General features: G+C 42.1%; 1 protein-coding gene across 5 annotated transcripts in view; it reads right to left on the reverse strand.

Moving 5' to 3' along the window:
* MTNAP1 (mitochondrial nucleoid associated protein 1) overlaps positions 1-19668 on the reverse strand; it is a 156157-nt gene that overhangs the window by 62852 nt on the left and 73637 nt on the right. For all 5 annotated transcript variants that reach the window (XM_069199812.1, XM_069199817.1, XM_069199815.1 and 2 more), the window contains one exon: positions 9093-10648. In XM_069199812.1, the coding sequence (XP_069055913.1) occupies positions 9093-10641 (1549 nt within the window). In that variant the 5' untranslated portion in view covers positions 10642-10648. The remainder of the gene's footprint in view (positions 1-9092; positions 10649-19668) is intronic.

Genomic DNA, 19668 nt, shown 5'->3' on the forward strand with positions numbered 1-19668 from the left:
GTGACCGCCGCGCTGTTTGTCTGTACGGCCGTGGCGGTAGGAGTGTTAATGTGGCGGGCTGTGTTGGCGGTTGCCGCCAGGGTCAGAATTCCATTTTGTCGACCGCCGGCCTGTTGGCGGGTTGGCCGCCGCTTTATCACCGACCGCCAGGGTTAGAATCACCCCCATAGTTCTAAGGTTAGGAATTAGCAGCTAGAAGTCTCTATCAGATATAGCATTTAGAAGGAAGCCCAAGAATTTGCTGAGCTCTGGTTCAGCAAGCCACATTAATTTTCCACTTGCCCACCTCTGTATTTTTCATGAAATATATTCTACCACTGTGGCAGCAATAGTCCTTTAAAGATGGGGACGGCAGGGAGCACAGGATTAAGTGAATAAACACAAACATCTCATTAACTGTTTTATGATCTTTTGAAAACTGGCAAAATACTTTAAATTCATAGGAGGCGTCAATCACTGTACACAACCAAGCCCAAGGCCACTCAAGAACTGCATATGTTTTTAAAGCTGAAGCTGTACATCCCCAAAAGAGCTGAGCTTTCACGGGAAGTAACGCGGCCTAAAACTACATCTGTCAACAACGTAACACATGCAAAAAGAACAGATGATACACAGGATGCTCAACAATGTCAAACATTCACCCCCAGTCAGAGATCTGGGCCTAAATCGATGAGCAAAAAAATGACGGATTCAGGCCCAGATCTTTGACTGCTGTGAATGTTTGACATTGTTCCACATTACGTCCATCATCAGTTATTTCTTGCATTTGTCATCCCTAGTAGGACGGGTATGCCCAGACGTGGGTCTTGTGCTTTCTATGCCACCGGATTCAGGTTAGCCTGGCTGACAAGAGGTGATACCCCAGGGTGCTTGCATCTGGCCCAGGAAAGACCTGGCCTGACAGTTTGGCCTGGACTGTTCCCATGTGGAGCAGGGTCAAAACTGATCTCCGTATAGCTGGGTCCAAACTGGAATGGGGTGGTGAGCAAAAAACACAATGGATTTAGGCCCAGATCTCTGACTGGGGTGAATGTTTGACACTGTTCAGCATTCAGTCCATCATCTGTTCTTTGAACAATGTAACACAAGCACCAGGTTTGAATCGCTGCATCCACTGAGCAAACTGTGAGTCCTGGCAAATCAGAAAAAAGGTATACTGTAGTTTGTGTTTGTTGTGAAGGCAATGCAAGGTTTGCTGTAAGTAAAACTGTGAAAAATAAGATTTGAATTCTGTCTGTCTCCTAAACTTTAATCTCATCTCCCAAGATTTAAAGACAATGTATTAAACTTTGATGTCAGAAAGAGAAACCCATCTAGTGGCTAGATTCCACAGTGTGAAACTGGAAAATCTGGGAATCAATATAGCTTCTATGCTTGACTAAATTCTGCAATTGCAGGCATATACTATGTTTAATGCATTTTTGTTCGGTAGATCTTGCCTGAGGAAGCACATGCACTACCACTTGTAAGACATTTTGTTAGCTTAAAGTCGGCTTACACCTCATCCACTGCTTTGGTTGGATTAATTGTGGCTCTCATTTCCGTGCTTCTCTTTGGTTAGGCTCTGCCAGTTTTACTTCTGCATCAAGTGGTTGTCCCTCTTCTAGAGCACAGCCCCAGCACTGCTCATTCTGGGGTCTGGTGTGCTTCTACAGTTTGCATGCTTTCAGAGGTACTTTTTTATTTTAGTTGTAACACTCCATAAGTGTGCATGCGTTTGCAGGCCATGTTTCCCTTTTTCCCGCTCCACGTTTCTGTTGCCCTGACATTGCTTTCTGGGTAGTTGTTGGATTGTATTGCTAGCCCCATTGTTTTTGCTTGCCCTGTTCTTGTTGCTCCATTGTTGTTGGCTTCCCCATTGTTAATGCTTTCCTCGTTATTGCTTGCCTCATTGTTGTTGTCCCGTCACAGTTGTAGCTTGCCCCATCATTGCTTGCCTTGTCATTGTTGCCTCGTTGTTGCTTGCCCTGTCATCATTGCCCTGTCACCCTCTCCTCCCTCGTTGTTGCTTGCACCATAACCACTGTCCCCACATTCTCGCTTTCCTCCTACCCTGCCCCCCATCACCTTCTTGTCTGCCCTGTCCCACGCCAGGCATGTTGCACAGCAGCACAGCCCCTGCACAGCATGACTGAAAGTAAAGAAGAAAAAAAACGATATGATGAAGTCAGCGTATCCCATATCACAGTACTTTTTTTCTATACTTTCAGTCAAAGAAAACACTGACCTTTTGGCTTTGCCAATGCTTGCGAGAATTATATTTCTACCGTCTGTGTTTGCACACTGGCACTACTGTCTATGATAATGGGCAACATGGTATGTCTGCAGTCTAGAGTCTCTCAATGTTTTTAGGCCTGCCTCAGCCTGATGTGGTGAGAGTCTAGAATTACCCAACCAATTTATCATCGCTCACAAAGAACCTCACAGTGGATGTGCAGTCATCGTCCAAATCAATTACTTGTTACTAGGGCCTTATTTAGAGTTTGGCGGACGGGATACTCTGTCACAAATATGACAAATGTTCCACTAGCCATTTTACAGGAGCATTAGCCAGGACCAGAGAAATTATGTAATTTTGCCGCTACTGCATTTTCTGCATAGTTATGGATTTGCAGCATCTGCCACATAATTCATCATCTGATGCATAATCTGTAGAGTTTACCAAAAAAGAGAATTTTGTTAGTATCTAAAATGGATAAAAAGTTGCTAAAAACATGGCAACATGAATCTCGGCACATTAGAAGGCCCATAACAAAGGTTGATTGGTCATCTTTAATTTGCTTATTGCTGTATTTGGATATTAAACTGACACCAACAAGGTGAAATATTTTCTCAGTGTTATCATGTGCAAAAACTACAAAATAATTAATACTATCACAAAATGTGCTGCATCACACTGCATAATTTGCCCTTTCTTTCTGCATAATTTAGTCATCCCTGCTGCATAATTTGGTCCTCCCATACCGCATAATTCCAATGGCCCCTGATTATACCCTATGATACTTGCAATAAGGCCAATAGGATATTCATCATGTTTTTGACAGAGAATTCCATCCACCAAACTGTAAGTAAAGTCCCTGTGAGCCTTTGGCTGATCATTTTCATGTTAGGGTCATTTTTCCAGAAATCCAACATTGTGCCTATTGTTTCAGAAACCAAAAAATCATCTGTGCATGGCACAAGAAAAACAAAACCATGTTCTACGCAGAAAAAAAACAATCCCACAGCAATTTTACTTTTATTGAGGAGAAATGTAAGGATTAATGATCCCAACTACTAGGACAACTGTACCATAACCAACATGTTCCCTTTGTCCATGCCAATGTCTTAGATTTGTTGCTTTTTGGCCACTGTTTGTGGGGGCCCTGATCCTGAAGGATCCCTGCAACTGGAAACCTGGTGCAGTCGATGCAGCCCTCCATTTTTCTCACAAAGCTGTGGTCTTGAAGAGCTAAACACCCTCAACTTCATCTGGACACGACCTAACCCGCGGCAGCAATTATAGAGTTTGAGGTATAGTGGCAACACACACTAGGGCTGATGTCTAATGGCTTGCCCTTTAGAAATAGATACACTAGCAGAAAGGGTTTGTTTTTTGTGGGTTTGAAATATTTGCAAAGTTTTATGTGCAATAATGATCGTAAACATTAGATTCGTGCACATGGAAAATACTTTCTAAACACTAATGGTGTCATTAGGGTTACTCATAGCTGGTTCTGAATATCTTTATACTTGTGAGAATGGCATTGGCAAAACTCAGGATGGATGCAACCTACAAAGTACAACAAGTACTGTCCATCCCCTACTTCTTATTACTCCCCTGTTTGTTCTGTGTCCATCACAGCTTTGGGGGTAATACTCAAGGTTTTCACCGAGGGCAGACCCATAAGGCTTTAAATAGCACACGAAGGTAGGGACTAGCGCACTGCATCTCAGCGATATGACAAGGTGTGCCCTCCCCAGACGGACATCTGACAAAGGAAAACTTTCCAATTTGATTGGTAGGACTATTAAACCTTCACGAATGCACATACGTGGGCTGGCAATGAGCTACTGCTCAACTGACAGGGCCTAGGAATATAATTTGGAGTTCATCTACAGATCAAAGACCACCTCTCTGGACACTTCTCTGCATGTGGAGATGAACTCCAACTAGGCTCCATCTTCGTAAGTTTGCAGTTTACTCACCCAACTCTAAATAGGCACTGGAGGAGCAGAATGTCTGCCACTGTACAGTAAATGTTCTATTGCCAACAGCCTCTTCAAAATATCTTAAATTGTTGAGAAAAAATAGCATGCAAGTGCTTTGGATCGCATTCCAGTCCATCGATTATCATTGTTTGTGACACTCTTGACAGAGGTCAGCCATATGCAAATAATTCTTGTTCCTGTTCATATAAGAGTAGTCCTTTCCAAATTGAGAGCTCGAGTCCCCCCAAGACAGGAACATAAGCAACCCCAAACCGGTCGTTCCAGTCTCGAGTAGCACAGGGGCAAAAAAAAATGGATGGGTTAGAATGCAGCCTAGAGTAATTTCCAGAAGCTGATATGAACTCAAGTATTCCAGCCATCACTCTTTTGTTTTCCTACGTGCAACACTACCAGCGCCATAGGTATACCCAGACGTGGGCCCTGTGCCCTGGAAATCAAGGTGGACATCTGTGATGATGATCAGTCTAGGACTGCTTGTTTTCATGTTAAGATGCGACCTATCCTGGCAGTTCAGGTTGGACTGTTCCTACTGGGGCCCAGCCATATCTAATTTGCATGACAGTGGTTGCTGTCTAGATTACACAGTGGGCAAAATTAACTAGTATGGGGCCAGAGTAATTACCAGTGACTGATATTAATTTAAGGATTGTACCCTTCTCTTTTTTTGGTATCTTCAGAACACCCCCCTAAGTGCCACGGGTATGCCCGAATGGGAGTCCCTACGGACCAGGGGTTATAAACCTCACCTAATTTGCAATTAGTGGCTACAAGGCTTAACACTAGCAACTTGGATGCATGGATTTCATGTGCAAACCAATTTTCTGTCATTCATGTTCGAATAATTTCCACCTGATGGTCAAATTCCAGAATCCACTTCCAAATCTCCTCTCAGAAGGAGCAATAACTGGGAGTTGTGGATGCATATGTGCAGCACTAACCCCTGTGAAGCTATAGCTCTGAGTTATGCCTTCTTGTAAATGTTAAAAATACGCAAGGCATAATATGGGGATCGTTATTATACACCATAGATGTATCTGACCACCACTCATGCAAACACTGCATCAAAGGTCACCTGAGATGTTCGGTTTGCATGAAAGTACTCAAACCATCTGCAAGTAGCCAATCCAGATGCAATATGGGAAGGTGACGTTGCAGTAACAGTACTGAATTACCCTCATCTCTCATTCTAACAGCCTTTCTAACATGTCTAACAATGCTGTTTCATCATTTTGGTGGGGCCGAGAACCAGAGCGACATTCTTCCTGGAGACCATTTATTTCAAAGTGAGTAGTTAGTTGCCGCTGAACCATCTATTTGATGATTTTTGTGCAGGGGGATGTCTTGGTAATAAGTCTGAAGTTTGAGGGTTCACCGCACACAGAATGTTTCTTTAATAATGGTGTGCTGCAAGTGTGTTTTGGACACACTGTAACCTTCCCTTCCATCACAAAAGCTGTAAGTACCTCTGATATTATAAGGCTGAGGATCAGAATACGCTCTTTAACCAGGGAGCAATAGCAAGGGTTGACCTGACATCGAGTGACATTTATACCTTTGATGGTTTTATCCATCTCCTCAGGTAACACGTGTCATTGAGAAAACTGGAGCTGCACGGTGCTGTAAACCTCCCTGTGGTCTCCAGAATTAGGAGCAACCCTGTCCTCACATTGTCAACCCAGTTGAGCAGCAGTCTTCTCTCCCATGGAGTGTATTATATGTACACTGAACTCCTAGACCACTTGGGCTTTTTCATAGATCTGAAAGATGTCTCCTCTAAGAAGATGTTAAAAATCAGTAGTGCAGCTGCATGCCTTCAGGATTCCAGTGCTTTCCACAGATCAATTACTACTGTCTTATCTTCCTAGAGGCTGCTCTTGGTAATTTATTCCTAGCACCGCTTAGACACAAAATTCCTCTGTCTACCATTTCTGGTAATCGTGTTTTTTTTTAGGTCGAGCATGCAAGTGCTCTGGCCTGTTGTAATCTATCTGTGGGCTTTTAAACACACTCACTGCACGCTCATCACTATCACTCATTCATGGGCTTGCCTTTCAAAAATCCTTTGTTATCATACTTTACTTTTGTCCCTCCTTGGGGCACTTTTGTTACCGCCTTAGACACTGACCCTATTGCATGGATAACTGCAAGACTGCCGATACGTTTGACTGCGAGCAAACTTCTTTTTCCTTTTGTGTCTCTCATTCGCGCTCATGCTCACGGTGCTTTTAATCGGCTCGCTTATATCAACTGTTTTACTTTTCATTTTCAATTTATGTGGCAAGAAAAGTCCAGTTAGGAATTTACAACGCTAATAGCTCTAACTCGTGCAAACATGAGACCCATTGTATTGCAAATGCTTGTTTTCTTTGCTGACATTTCCATTAATGGCACAAGATAATAACAGATGCCTAACAAGGTGGAATTGTATAAGTTAAGTCAATCATCAACATGTGAAGGTGGCATGAGGTCCATTAAGAAAGGCTCAAAGGCTGGGCAGGTCACATTATTTTTTTCTCTTTTCTAGAGTTTTAACTTTCTTGAATCTGTGAAGGTATAATAATCCTTATATATCAAAGATTGTCAAACTCAGGAACTCAACTTTCTGATTTGACTATCTTTCCCTCTCTCCATCATGGATTGTGCATTTATCATTTCCTTTATTGCTCAGAAGTAACCGAAAGGTAGCAAGTAGTGCTTTAGAAAACTCACATATAAATGAGCTAGAGTTGGGATACAGTACAACATATATATATATATATATATATAGAGAGAGAGAGAGAGAGATATACACACACACACTCACACACACTGCCTAACAGAGACAATGGGGGTTATTCTAACTTTGGAGGAGGTGTTAATCCGTCCCAAAAGTGACAGAAAAGTGACGGATTTACCACCAGCCGTATTACGAGTCCATTATATCCTATGGAACTCGTAATACGGCTGGTGGTATATCCGTCACTTTACCGTCACTTTTGGGACGGATTAACACTCCTCCAAAGTTAGAATAACCCCCAATATATTTACAATGCAAATTGAACTCAAACAATATAAATTATTCCATACTTAATGCACCAAAAATTATAAACCATACAATACAGTCCTGTATAAACACTACACACCGTTCGTGATCAAAAAATGGTTGACACTAGGGGTGGACGGAACTCTTGGAGTTTCACCCTGCCGAATTCCGTGAAGTTACATGAAAACTCAGCAAGATCCAGCAGAGTTTTGCAAGCGGGCATAAATCAGTATGTTGCTCTGATTTTTAGGGCCAGGACTTTGTTCCGCATTGACAAATCAGTGTGAAAGGCACCACATGGCATGCCAGAGGGCGTTGCTGCTCGAGCTGGGTTTACTGCCACTCGAGTAGATTTTCTATTTGAACAGCAGATTTCCCAATGCAAACAGTCGCAACTGCCGACATTGGGAAAATCTCACCGGGTGGCCTCCTAGCGTCCGAAAGTTACACTAAGGGCTGCCAATTCACACCTGAGAAAAACCTCTGCCACACTGTGGTTGGCAGAATTCAGCCACAACTCTGTGTTACATGTGTAATGTGGAGTTTATCTCCCACACTTAGTTGACACCTGAAATCATGGCGCAATACTAACAGAGTTACTGTAATGATGGCATAGTTCAAGCCAACTTCACAAAAACACTGTTCCAAATTTCTATTGGGTCATGAGAAAACACTTTAATATAGCGGACAGCACACCTCCCAACAAAACTGATACTTTTTTACAGGTTGTAAACCTTTACTGCTCCCAGTCCACCTCGTCGCAACCAATGAAAACAAACTGCGGCACCACAAAACTCAGCAGCAACTGAAATGCAGTGCAAAAGTAACCTGACAATGAAATGGAAAATGTTACACAGTCCCGGAAATTAAACTGACCTCCTGGATTAGGGTTATGAGGTGTTGGTGACAAAAAGGGAGTATTTCATAACTTAGGCACCCAAGAAGATCCGGGAGAGCAGTTTCTTAGGCAAGGGGTACAAACCTTGATGATGAGGGGGACAGGTTTGTAGCCTCACCCACTGATAATGGTATCCAAGCTCAAAGGCACAAGGGCTCACAATAAACCAGGTACCCCCTTCTCGAACAAGCTATTCAGTAGCCCAACTGGGTGCTGGACACATGCCACAAAGACAAGTCACACAAAGAACATTACAATAAATCCCAGTGCACAACAAGTTTGCTCACCAGGCAGCCACCACTCAGGCCCCTTATACATGTTGCAGTTGTTATTGTGACAGCCCTCCTCACATCACTGCTGAGGAGGTCTTCTATGCTCTAAGTTTTATGTGTGGACTCCCTGGTCCTTTCACACACACTGTGCATACCAGAAGAGCTTCAACAGAGCCTATCGGCATGTCCCCAACTTGGACTAAATAGGTAGAAAAGACCAGCCTGCTGCCCATGTGCTTCAGGATGGCCAGCTTCAGTGCCTTGAAAGGTGTCCCAATTTACAGCAAATCTTACAAAAACAACTCCCCATTTTGAGGGTTTCTTTCAGTTACCCTGGCTGCCTAATGGCCTGTCTAGAGGTCTGTTTCAGAGAGAGCACTTTTAACAAATATGTCATGCCAAAAGGGTAGGAAACTAATTTTGTCAGATGCGCTTCTGCTAAAAGGCAGGCAGGACAGTGCCAGCCAGGTGGAGGTAGGGCTTCCACTACTGTCTGGTGGCCTATTCGTCAAACCTTCGATTTTTATCCTAAGGCCGTTTCAGGGACAAATATAGAAATGCATCAAAACTATGTGTTTTTTATCACTTATTTTGTTTCTAGATCGTGTGTTTACAAATAGCTTCTTCAAACAACTTAAAAATGAAAAAAAAATGAAAAAATAGAAAATCCTTCTAGCATCATACATACCAGGCTGCTGTTCGTGGTGAGAGACATATTCTGTTGAACTGACGATGTCATTCCACATATGGCGCTTGCCCGGGACTACACCCAGCTCCTGATAACTGGAATAGAAATCAGGAAGCCACTGCAGCCCCACTGGATCCATTAGAATATCATTGTTACATACATTTTCCTGGAGGTCAGTTAGCCCATGTTTTATCGGAGTTCCCACACATGATGTCTTCTCATCTTTCTGCAATGCCAGTACTTCCCCATCATGGTCCTTTACAGGGTAGAATGATGATATGGGTAAGGCTTGCTGTTGTACATTTTCTGGTACCTGCTGAAGAGGAACCACGCAATCCCCTGTTGTTCCTCTCTCCTGACTTCTGTGCACCGATGTCCAAGTGTGACCTATTCTTTGGAGGGCAGGAAAAGAGTCACTTGAATAAATCAACTTCTCTGCTGGATCATTTAGAAGCTTATCCTCTACCAACGTCCTGAACTCTGGTTCTAACTTCTGTTTGAAATTGGTATCTTCTATGCTGCCAATGGTGCCTTTCAGCATGGAATCCTTAATGTTATCCCACAAAGATGTCTTCAATGCAATGTGCCTTCTTTCCTTCCCCTTCTCCCTTAACCCTGCCTTTTTATCAAGATGCAGTGTTTTCATTTTCTCGCACTGTTCCCCTTCAAAGGTGAGATGTGCAACTCTCTGATCCTTTGTACCTGCCATACTTACAGCCTCAGCCTCCATCCTGTCTTCTGAGTTGAGGTCTTTGCTATTCAATTTAGTAGTAAAGGAACTATAGTTTGATGGACAGTTACATCCACTCCGTTCGAGCAGTAAAGTCTGCTTTCCCTGGACAGGACATTGGAGAACTGTAGTTGGTAACAATGCATATTGCTGTTTTTTCTGCGATATCAATGTTGCTTTCTCTGCTTCTTTATGTGATTCAATGGCATTGCTTATAAATACATCTATCCTGTTGCACAGCCCCGCAGTCGCTGGAGAAGGGACTTTTCCTGTCATTTTCGGCATTGTTCCCTCTGTGCAAAAGACCCATGGGCGTTCAATGTGGTTCAATAAGACTGAACCCAGGCTGTCTGTTTCTTTGGAATGCATGGTCTCCGTTGGATCACATAGCACATGCTTCTTTGATATACGGCCTTTCAATGTCATTTTGGACCCTTTTACTGTTATTTTTGTTTCATAGTTTTTTTTGTCCATTAACGTAGTGTTGTTAGTTTTGATATCAGCTGGGTAGTTTGAGCCAATGTACTCTGATTTTGTACTGTTTCTTGATACCTCTGTTTTTCCTTTCTTGGCCACTTCTGCTGATTGTGCCTCTGTAGTTGCTGGTATATTCGTCCTATGCTTCTTTTCTTTTCCATTTGGTTGGCAGTTAATGGCCCTGGGTTTGGCAGCTGTTGCACTGAGAGACTCGACTTTTTCTGGATTTGGAGTTGCCTTCTCTTTGACAGCCATTTTACAATGGGGTAAATGGGTCTTAAGACGTTTAAATGACTTTCCACACTGCGGACACCTTACCATTTCTGATGAAGCACCTGCCATCTTCTTTCTGAAAATGAAATAAGACAAAGCAGACATAAGATTCAGTTGTATAGACTATGTATTTGGTGTTGGCCTGTCACAAAATGGTGCACTAATAATTATATCATATTTGTGGCTCAGTTTAAATGGATGATAGTCCAGTCAAATGCTGAGGTGTTGAGACAGGACTATCCCCTGCATGGAGTTTAGTCGTGTTTCCCTGCTATGGATGTCTGACTGCTTGTATTCGGTATCCTGGTTTTATACTTTGGCCCTGGCTCCATGCTACTACTCAAAGGCTGTGTCTGGAGAGCAGTTTGAAGAGGAAAATTGAAAGGAAAACCACCTTAAAATGGTTCCACAGTTGCAGCCAGTGGATACACATCTCCTGTATGAATCTGGTATATAAAAGTAGGATCGCACCTGTGGTTCCATTTCCAAGTCCCCTATGGCCAAGGAAGGGTGTGCTCTGAGACTACTCCAAGGACTGCTGTGATACTAGAGCTGGTGCCTGCCTGAATGCCAGCTTGCCAGATCTGAGGGGACATCACCTGATCCTGGCTCTCTTGCTGAAGACTTATGTACCTGTCCTAAAGTACTCAGAAGCCTGCTTGTCTTCCAACTAAAAGAGCCTGCCAAACTTGGAAGAGGAGAATCTGTCCAGGAGGAGCTAGGTGTTGCCTGTGCCTGGCCGGAACTGATCAGTGATTGACCTGTATGAGGCCGCAACTGATTAGCAAGAAGAGGCTGCACCAGAGTGTTGATTGGCTGAAACCAACCCCTCTGCATGTACTGTTGGCTTCAGCATGAGCATAGGAATACCACCTCCACTACTGCCTGTTGCACTACAGGCGTATGGGCCCAGCGGACAAAGCAATATTTACGGAAGACTACTGGCTGGCGTGTAACCGGTCAAGAGAGAGAAGGTGGGAACTGTAGAGAGCCGGGCGGCCGCACTGATCCAGAGAACCTATACCTCATGGAAGTGGAGGTACCTGGGCCTTGGGGGCTCAAGTCTTGATTAATGGACAGGGCAGGGAAATAGCAGATAGAGGAGCAGTGGCACTGCCTAAATAGAACCCAGGGACTCTGAACAGTATTTTGTTGTTGAAGTGTATAACACTTCATTTTAGTGTGCATTTAAGTACTTTTCTTTCTTCTAACAAGCACTGGGCTGGACTATTCTTTATTGTGGTGTGATTATCAAGTTCAAAATTCTAGCATCCCCACACTTCCTCTTTGAGTAGCATATGACTCCTCGCCTTCGCTACCACTGGGAGTCAAAAGCTGAAGGGGTTGTACTTTACTCAGTTTGCAGAGCCATAATAAGGCAGACCACAGAGCATCTGAGACAAACAACTTCACCCCCACAGTTGTGACCAATAGCCCTGCTTTCCCCGCAGTCTCACCAAAGTGGTCTCACTTGGGGTCTGTGTGTAAGTATTGTGTGAACCTCACTAAAGTTCTAGTGATGGATTAACATATTACCTATTTTAAGCTGTGAACTTCCCAGAGTAAAAAAAGAACTGCCATACATAAGATTCCCAAATGAGGGATCTCCAACAGGTCGATTGTGAGCTACAAGTAAAGTGCTCCCTGCCTCTCAGTAGCTTGCACATATTTGACTGTCAGCTGGTTTGAAAATATGTAGTAGCTCTTCTGCTAAGGCAGTACCTTAAAACATTGTGAACCATTCTGTAAGGCGAGAGAAGCCCACAGTGCAGAGAAGCCTCTTTCGAAAATGTTATTTCTTTGCCTACTCCTTGTCTTACGTCTCTCTATTACCCTTCTTTGGCTCTTTCTTTTCTTTTATATCTAGTAAATCTGTCCATCTTAAATAATGTTTTCCCTATTTCTTGCTTTCTCTTCTTCTTTCACATTTCTTTCTTCCTGTGACTTTCTTTCTCTTCTTTCATTCTGCCTTGCCTTTCTTTTTCTTTCTTCTCTTCCTTTCTTCCTGTTTTCTTTATCTACTTTTTTCATCTCCTTTTTCTTATACTTGCCACTTCTATTTCCTTATTTTCTCCTTTTTTGTTTCTCTCTTTTACTATTTTTGCACATTCCTTTACTCCATATGTATTGTTTTCTTGTCTTCTTCCTATCCTTTCATTCACTCCATTTGTTTCTTCTTTTCACTCCTTTTTCATGCAGCTTCTTGCTTTCTATTGTTCTGTTTCTTTCTTTTTCAAACTTTCTTCATTTTGTTCTGTTTCTTCCTTTTTCTGATTTATCCTTTCTTCACTCCTATCTATTTCATTTTATCTTTTCTCTGTATTTTTCCTTAATTTATCCGGTCCTTTCCTTTTCTTCCTTTAATTTTTGCCAATTTCCCTCTTACGCCTTCATTTCTCTTCTTCCCTCTCCTTTCTTCTCTCCTTCCTTTTTATTCCATTCTTTGATCCCCCTTACCTTCTTCCCTCTTTCATTTAGCTTCCTTCCTTTTACATTACTCTCACTTTCCTTTATTATTCCTCCTGCATCTTCAGGCATTTCCATTCTGCACTACCTGCTTTCCTTCTCTTCTTTCTTTATCCCTCTCTTTTTTACTCTCTCTTTCCATTCCTTCCTTTCTTTAAAGTGCTTAGGTTTTATATGTGAAATCTCTTCATGCATTAAATTGTGTGCGATGACTGCAAGACAGGTATGCAATGAGGGGTGGCTGCAGAGATATGCTTACTGGTAGAGAGTTGTGAGTCTGCATTTGTCTTTCAAAACTGTAGCTAATGGCCCTAGTTAGGGATGCAAACAGTAGGTTAAAAAGAATATTTTGAATTATTTATTTATGGGCATCACTCAATAGAGCCAAGGACAATTAGCCAGATAATGAAAGCGTTTTGGTCCCTGGATCTCAAACTGAGAGCACAGTCATCATATATATTGTATGACAAAGAGACCACAAGCTCCAAAGAGGCACTCATCTCACAAAACTGATTCATAAACAAGAATAAATGGGCAAAACTGATTCTATAAAAATCCACAGTTAATCATTTTCTGGTCTGGCTATTGTGACATTGGTTTTATGCTCACTGAAGATGAACTTAAGGTACTCGAGTGCTGGTGTTTAATTGGTGTACCCTTTTGGAATCCTTATATTCTGAAATAGCAAAGGAAAGTTTTTAATGATCACAAGTAGCTCTCATATTAGGAAAACTTGGAGACCTCTGGGACACGTACTTTGACTAGTGTGACTGATAAACTTTTGCAGACTGGCAATCAGATGTGGGAACAATTAACAGAAAATCAAAAGGAAAGACTTCAAGGACTGCCTTCTTGCCTAATACTTGCCAAAAAGTCAACACTGAGTACCTCTGACTGCCACTGAAGAAAATATCCAAATTATAAGTACCAGGAGACACTTTCTGGAGCTCTTTTTATATTCTGGTGGCAAAGAATGCACAGTAAATTCTCATTTACATCTCTAAATAAAACGTATTCCTTAAAGACTAAAGAATTAAGCAGACTGGTAAATACAAAAGTCTCTAGGTACCAGATCAGGAACAAATATGTATGGGCTGATTACACTGCCTCTAACATATACAGAAAACTAACTAAAATAATCTTTAGAAAATATAGATAGGGAGAAACATTCAATAGATTTCCGGATTCAACTTAGCATCAAGAATGTTCTCAAATTTTTATCATAGCAAATAATATTTCCTAGAGTGCCACATGATTCAACACAGCAATAAAGATTAATTTGATCACATTCCATATGTCTCAGAGCTGTAAAAAAAACCTTAGACAGACTTTGTGCATAGGTTAATAAGTGACACCACGCAGAGCTCTGTTCATTTCTCAATGTGTTTCTTTCCTTATTTTTGTTTGAATATTTTATTTGTTTGTTTAGAAAAGAAGTAACACAAGAAAAGGAATAACAAGAACTTATAGCAGTCCGGTAGTACCAAGTTATAGCAATTGTATAAAGAAGGGAAATCAAAAAAATAAAAAGCCTCCGCCGCCCACCAAGTTTGTAATGAGGGCCATAGCCTTTAATCTGATGATAAATTTGAAGGAGTTCCATATGTGGGGCTACAATTTATAGTATACTGAAGACATAATTAAAGCAGGTTGGGTCACCATCATCTTGATTCTCCATATGCATCTCATTGAGAACTGTAGGTTATTCCATTCCAGGAAGTCCCTTTGCATCTGAGCAATCAAATAGTTAGGTTATCCTTGACCACTGTGTGTGTATATTACTGCTGATTACTATGCCCAGGTATTTCATTTTGGACTGTACCCATACAAACGCATGGCAATGAAGAGAATTAATTGCCATAGCTTCACGATTAGTCCAATTGACCTCATATACCAGAACATGAAGAGAGGGTCGAAATTATTTTCATGAAGGCAGGGGCAGATGTTTCTCAGAGGGTAGTATTAGCAAAATGTCATTATCATATAACATCAACTTTATATTGCCAGCCAAAGTTTCAATGTCTATGACTTCCTGTGAAAGATGAATGGTGATTGCCAGTGGTTTCAGTGCAAGGAGAAAAAGCAAAATAAACAGTGGGCAGCCCTGTCTTGTGTCTTTGTTAATATAGATTTTGTCAGACAAGAAGCCACTGCAGTTCACTATGGCTGTAGAATTGTGCTGCAGCCGTTTTGTCATGTCCGTGAAAGTTTGGACTAGCCCCATCCTGTACATTGTTCTAATTAGACCGCTCCACTCAATCAGAAGCCTTTTCAGGATCGAAGGAGAAGGCCACCTTTTACGTTCCATAATCTCAAGTACATCACAAAAGTGTAGGAGAGTGCACATATTGTTTCAGGACAAAAGTCCTTGTAGGAATCCAACCTAATTCTTGTGCACTATTGGTGGGATTACTTTTTTCAGACTAGCAATCAGGATCTTAGCTAGGATCTTGATAGCATTAGCTGTGAGGGATATAGACTTGTATTTTCTACATTGCGTGGGTCTTTCCTCATCTTGGGTATTAAATAAATGTATGCCCTACTGAAATTCACATATAGGGCCAGATTTAGAGTTCGGAGGATGGGTTCCTCCCTCACAAATGTGACAGCGATCCTGTCTACAGTATTACAAGTGAAGAATATCCATTGGCACTTGTTATACAGCGGACAGGATATCCGTCAAGTTTGTGACAAAGTAACACATCCGCATAACTCTACATCAGGTCCTTAACCCTCTCATTTCCATGACCTCTCAGATCAATGTCCCCAGCACTGGAGCTGAGTAATTTGCTATATTTTAGAATATTTGTCCGGCCTCTCCTGGGGCCTTCCCTACAGGTATATTACAGATTGCTTCCATAGTTTCTTCATCCGTTATTTCCCTATTTAGCCATTCTCTGAGATCCCTTGAGAGGCTTTTGATTCGAAAAGTATTTTGCTGCTGTCACCTGGTGCAGGTTTTGAGGTATGTAGAACAGTGTAGAAAGATGCAAATTTCTCATTGAGCTTCAAAGGGTAACTGAGCAACGACAAAAATCTGTTGTTTACCTCCAATGTAGCTATTTTCAGAACCATTCCTTGCAACTGTAAAATAAAAGAACCCTTTCTTGCAACTGTAACATAAAGAGTATTCTGGCTCATTTGCAGTTCAAGTAATAGCATCCTTTAATACAATGTAAGGCTTTTACAGCATGCTGAGTAAGGATATTATTCAATTTGTACTTTTTTGGAATAAGGGCTTTCAGATTAGCCTAGGAAGTGTCTTCTGGTATATCTTATTGAGCTGTAGTACACTTTGAGGGGTGGATACTGAGTTCTCATTTACGTCTAAAAAGTCCTTGAATTCTTTCTTTTTTTCTTTAGGTAATTGGTATTCTATATGTTTTGTTTCTAGGTACGACGAGCTAAGGCTCATGTGTTTTGTTTCTAGGTACAACAAGCTAAGGCCCATAGGTAAGTCAATCAGGGCATGGTCCGAAACTAAGCTAATTTCCATTGCATGTTTGGTGATTTTAGAAAGTGTACCTGAGTGTGCTACAAAGTAATCAATTCTGGTTTCTGTTCCTTGTGGGCATAATAGAATGGTGTATTCCCTGCCCTTTGCTTGTTGGAGTCTCCATGAGGCGACAAGAGCGCAGTGCAACATAAAGGCCATCATTATGAGTTTGGCGGGCCGTGGAGGCGCCCCGCTAAACTCATACTGCCACCTGAGCGCCAGTGCGGCCAGAACACCACCAGCCCTATTACGAGTTCACCGCAGGCCGCCCACCAGCCCTGCAGTGAACAGGACCTTAACATTGACGCCGGCACGTAATCGAACCACAGCAATGTGGCGGTGCGGCAGGTGCAGCAGCACCCGTCGCACTTTCCACTGCCAGTAAGTTGGGCAGTAGAAAGCACAACAGGGCTGTCCATGGGGGCCCCTGCACTGCCCATGCTAAGTGCATGGGCAGTGCAGGGTCACCAGGGGGCCTCCGGCACCCCCTTTCCATCAGCCATTGCACGGAAGGGCTACCGCCATGCAAAGGCTGGCAGAAAGGGGACTCCTAGTTCCACGGGCAGCGTTGCCCTGGCGGATTGAGACGCCGAGACTGCCAGGCTGGCGGCAACCTGGCGGTCTCGGCAGTCCGACCATGGCAGCTCCACCACAGTCGTAATGTGGAGGCTGGACTGCTGTTTTGGTGGCGGTCCGAACTCCACTCCGAACTCCACCGTGTAATGAGGCCCAAAGTCTCTAAAGAAACGTCTTTTGCTGTCATTGTAGGGCATGGACAGCTTGACCCCCTAGTCTCTACTTGGAGTGCTGAGCTCTATCAGTACTTAGGTGCATAAACAGAGCTAAGAACTATGACGTGACCTTGAAGCTGTAATTTGGCAAAAACATAGCATCGCCATGTTTTCTGTATTCACACAGGAAGTAATTTGCATATGAGTACAGCCACACAGTTTTTTTCCTGTAGTGTGGTGCTGTGGGGGTTAGGGTGCTAGTTTGATCTTTGGATCTAGGTGCCACACTCACCGATATCATCCATTCTCTTTTCAGTTTTTTAGCCTCTGTTTGTGGCACAAGTCTTTGTTATGAGACCAATGTTGGGTTTTTAAGTAAGTTAGCACTGTTTTCCACTTATCCAGTATATCTAACGTTTAATTGTACAAGGCAAGAGTGTCAAGCTATGTGTTCTCTACCTACTGTGCGGTCTTACAGTAATCTTTACGTTTTGGGTGGGTGGTGGGGACATGTCTCTGTCTTTACATAGAACATTTTCCTGGTGCATATCTTTCGTGAAATATCTGTTTCTCAGGTGCATTGTTGTTGAATCTCTTCAAGCACGGTCAGACCTATATGTGGTAGGGCAATTACATTGTGTTTCCTTTTGTCCTGAGACACCACTGTTCTTTCCATTTAGTTGTTTTCTAAAGGTTTCTAAGTAGGTCTCAAAGTCCTGTGGATCATGGAATTTTATATCTCTATCATTTAATGGTATCAACAGCACTTCTGAGTTTAGGAGTCCATATCTGAATCTCTCTACCTAAGAAGAGGGCACAAATCTTGGTTTTATTTCCTGTGTTAATTTCATACGAATAATCTGCTGCAAGTGACATTTATGCCCCTTCAAACGTGTGGGGCCATGCTGTTTCACCTCTTGGAGGATTAACCACCATTGTGGTGTTGCAATAGGCACATTATTATTGGCCAAGGTAAGTCTTTGTTAGTGTGCCTTCTTTATTCTATTCTGTGCACTTATATTGACGGTCGGAAACTGATTTAATCAGTTTTTAAATGAAAATTAGAAATCTATGTATATTATCCCCTTCTTTCATGTCTGGCGGTCTGTAAAGGGAAACATCTCCTCTGCAACATCTTCAAGAACAGTGACATTTTTCATTAGGTTCAAGACATCGGCTCCCCAGTCTGGCATTTCCATTACCTTTTTATTCTAATCCCTCAGTGTGCTTTTCTGAACTGCCAAGTTGGCTCCTGAACGGTGTCATTTCAGTATGTATGTACTTTAATTCTCAAATTATCTCTACTGGTGACATCTCAAATACAGTTACTGAGGATTTAATCTCTTTTAGTTCTTTCGTGAGTTCATCAAGATTGGTTATGGCCATATTTTGTCCTTGGCCTGCGTTTTGTGTCTTTTCTTGATGATAGCCTCTGTTTCTGAAAACAAGAACTGCGTAGACACATACAATGGACTAAAAGCGTACAATAAGGCAATGTCCACTCTGGTGGCAAATTGTTACTTAGCTATCTAAATATTCTGGCCTTTCACTGTCATTCAATATTACAAACTTCTTGTGCACCTTGTTTCCATTACTATTGCAGTTCCAATTCATTGCCATTGCTTATTAGTTGATGTACCAGAAGCAGATAAAGACAAACTAATATAGTTGCTTCCATAAGAAATAACAACACCAACCACTTCAACAGATATATGGAACGTTCTAACAATCATTCTTGTTAAATGTGGGATTTTTGCACCAGTTCCTCAGGGGAGACTTAAACCTTTTCCTAGTCTAATGCTCCCTTTCTCTCTGCAAAGTGTGCAAAGTGTTATGAAATCACATTAAGGCACAGATCTGTTAGATCAGTAGTAAATACAGTACTACAAATATAGAGATTTAACTTTTAACTCTATTCACTATGCTCTTATAAGTATATAATTGCACACAGTTATATCAATTGAAAATTCTCCATTTTGTCCTTTTCTATCCCAGATAGTGCAAGTTGGCATTTATGTGCGACCTACAGTTCACTGGTCCACGTCTCGTGATCAGCAGACCTATCCAACATATGGCTTTCCCTTTCAAAATTCATGAAGGAGTGCTGTTGAATTGGTGGTGTCTACAGTGCAATTATTTGGTGAGTGCTAGACCTGGCAGCTTTTTGGCGCATCTCCCCTGTCTATTTGCCTTCTGACCTCCTGTTTTTATGGTTTACTGGACACTTGTTTTGCTGGTTTATTGTCTCTGTGCACTTTACCACTGCTGATCAGTGCTAAAGTGCAAGCGCTCCCTAGGTAAATTGTACTGTTCATTGGTTTATCCATGATTGGCATATCTGATTTACTGGTAAGTCCCTAGTAAAGTGCACCAGAGGTGCCCAGGGCCTGTAGATTACATGCT

Source organism: Pleurodeles waltl, chromosome 7 (genome assembly GCF_031143425.1).
Source record: "Pleurodeles waltl isolate 20211129_DDA chromosome 7, aPleWal1.hap1.20221129, whole genome shotgun sequence".
In the NCBI taxonomy this organism is placed as follows: Eukaryota; Metazoa; Chordata; class Amphibia; order Caudata; family Salamandridae; genus Pleurodeles; species Pleurodeles waltl.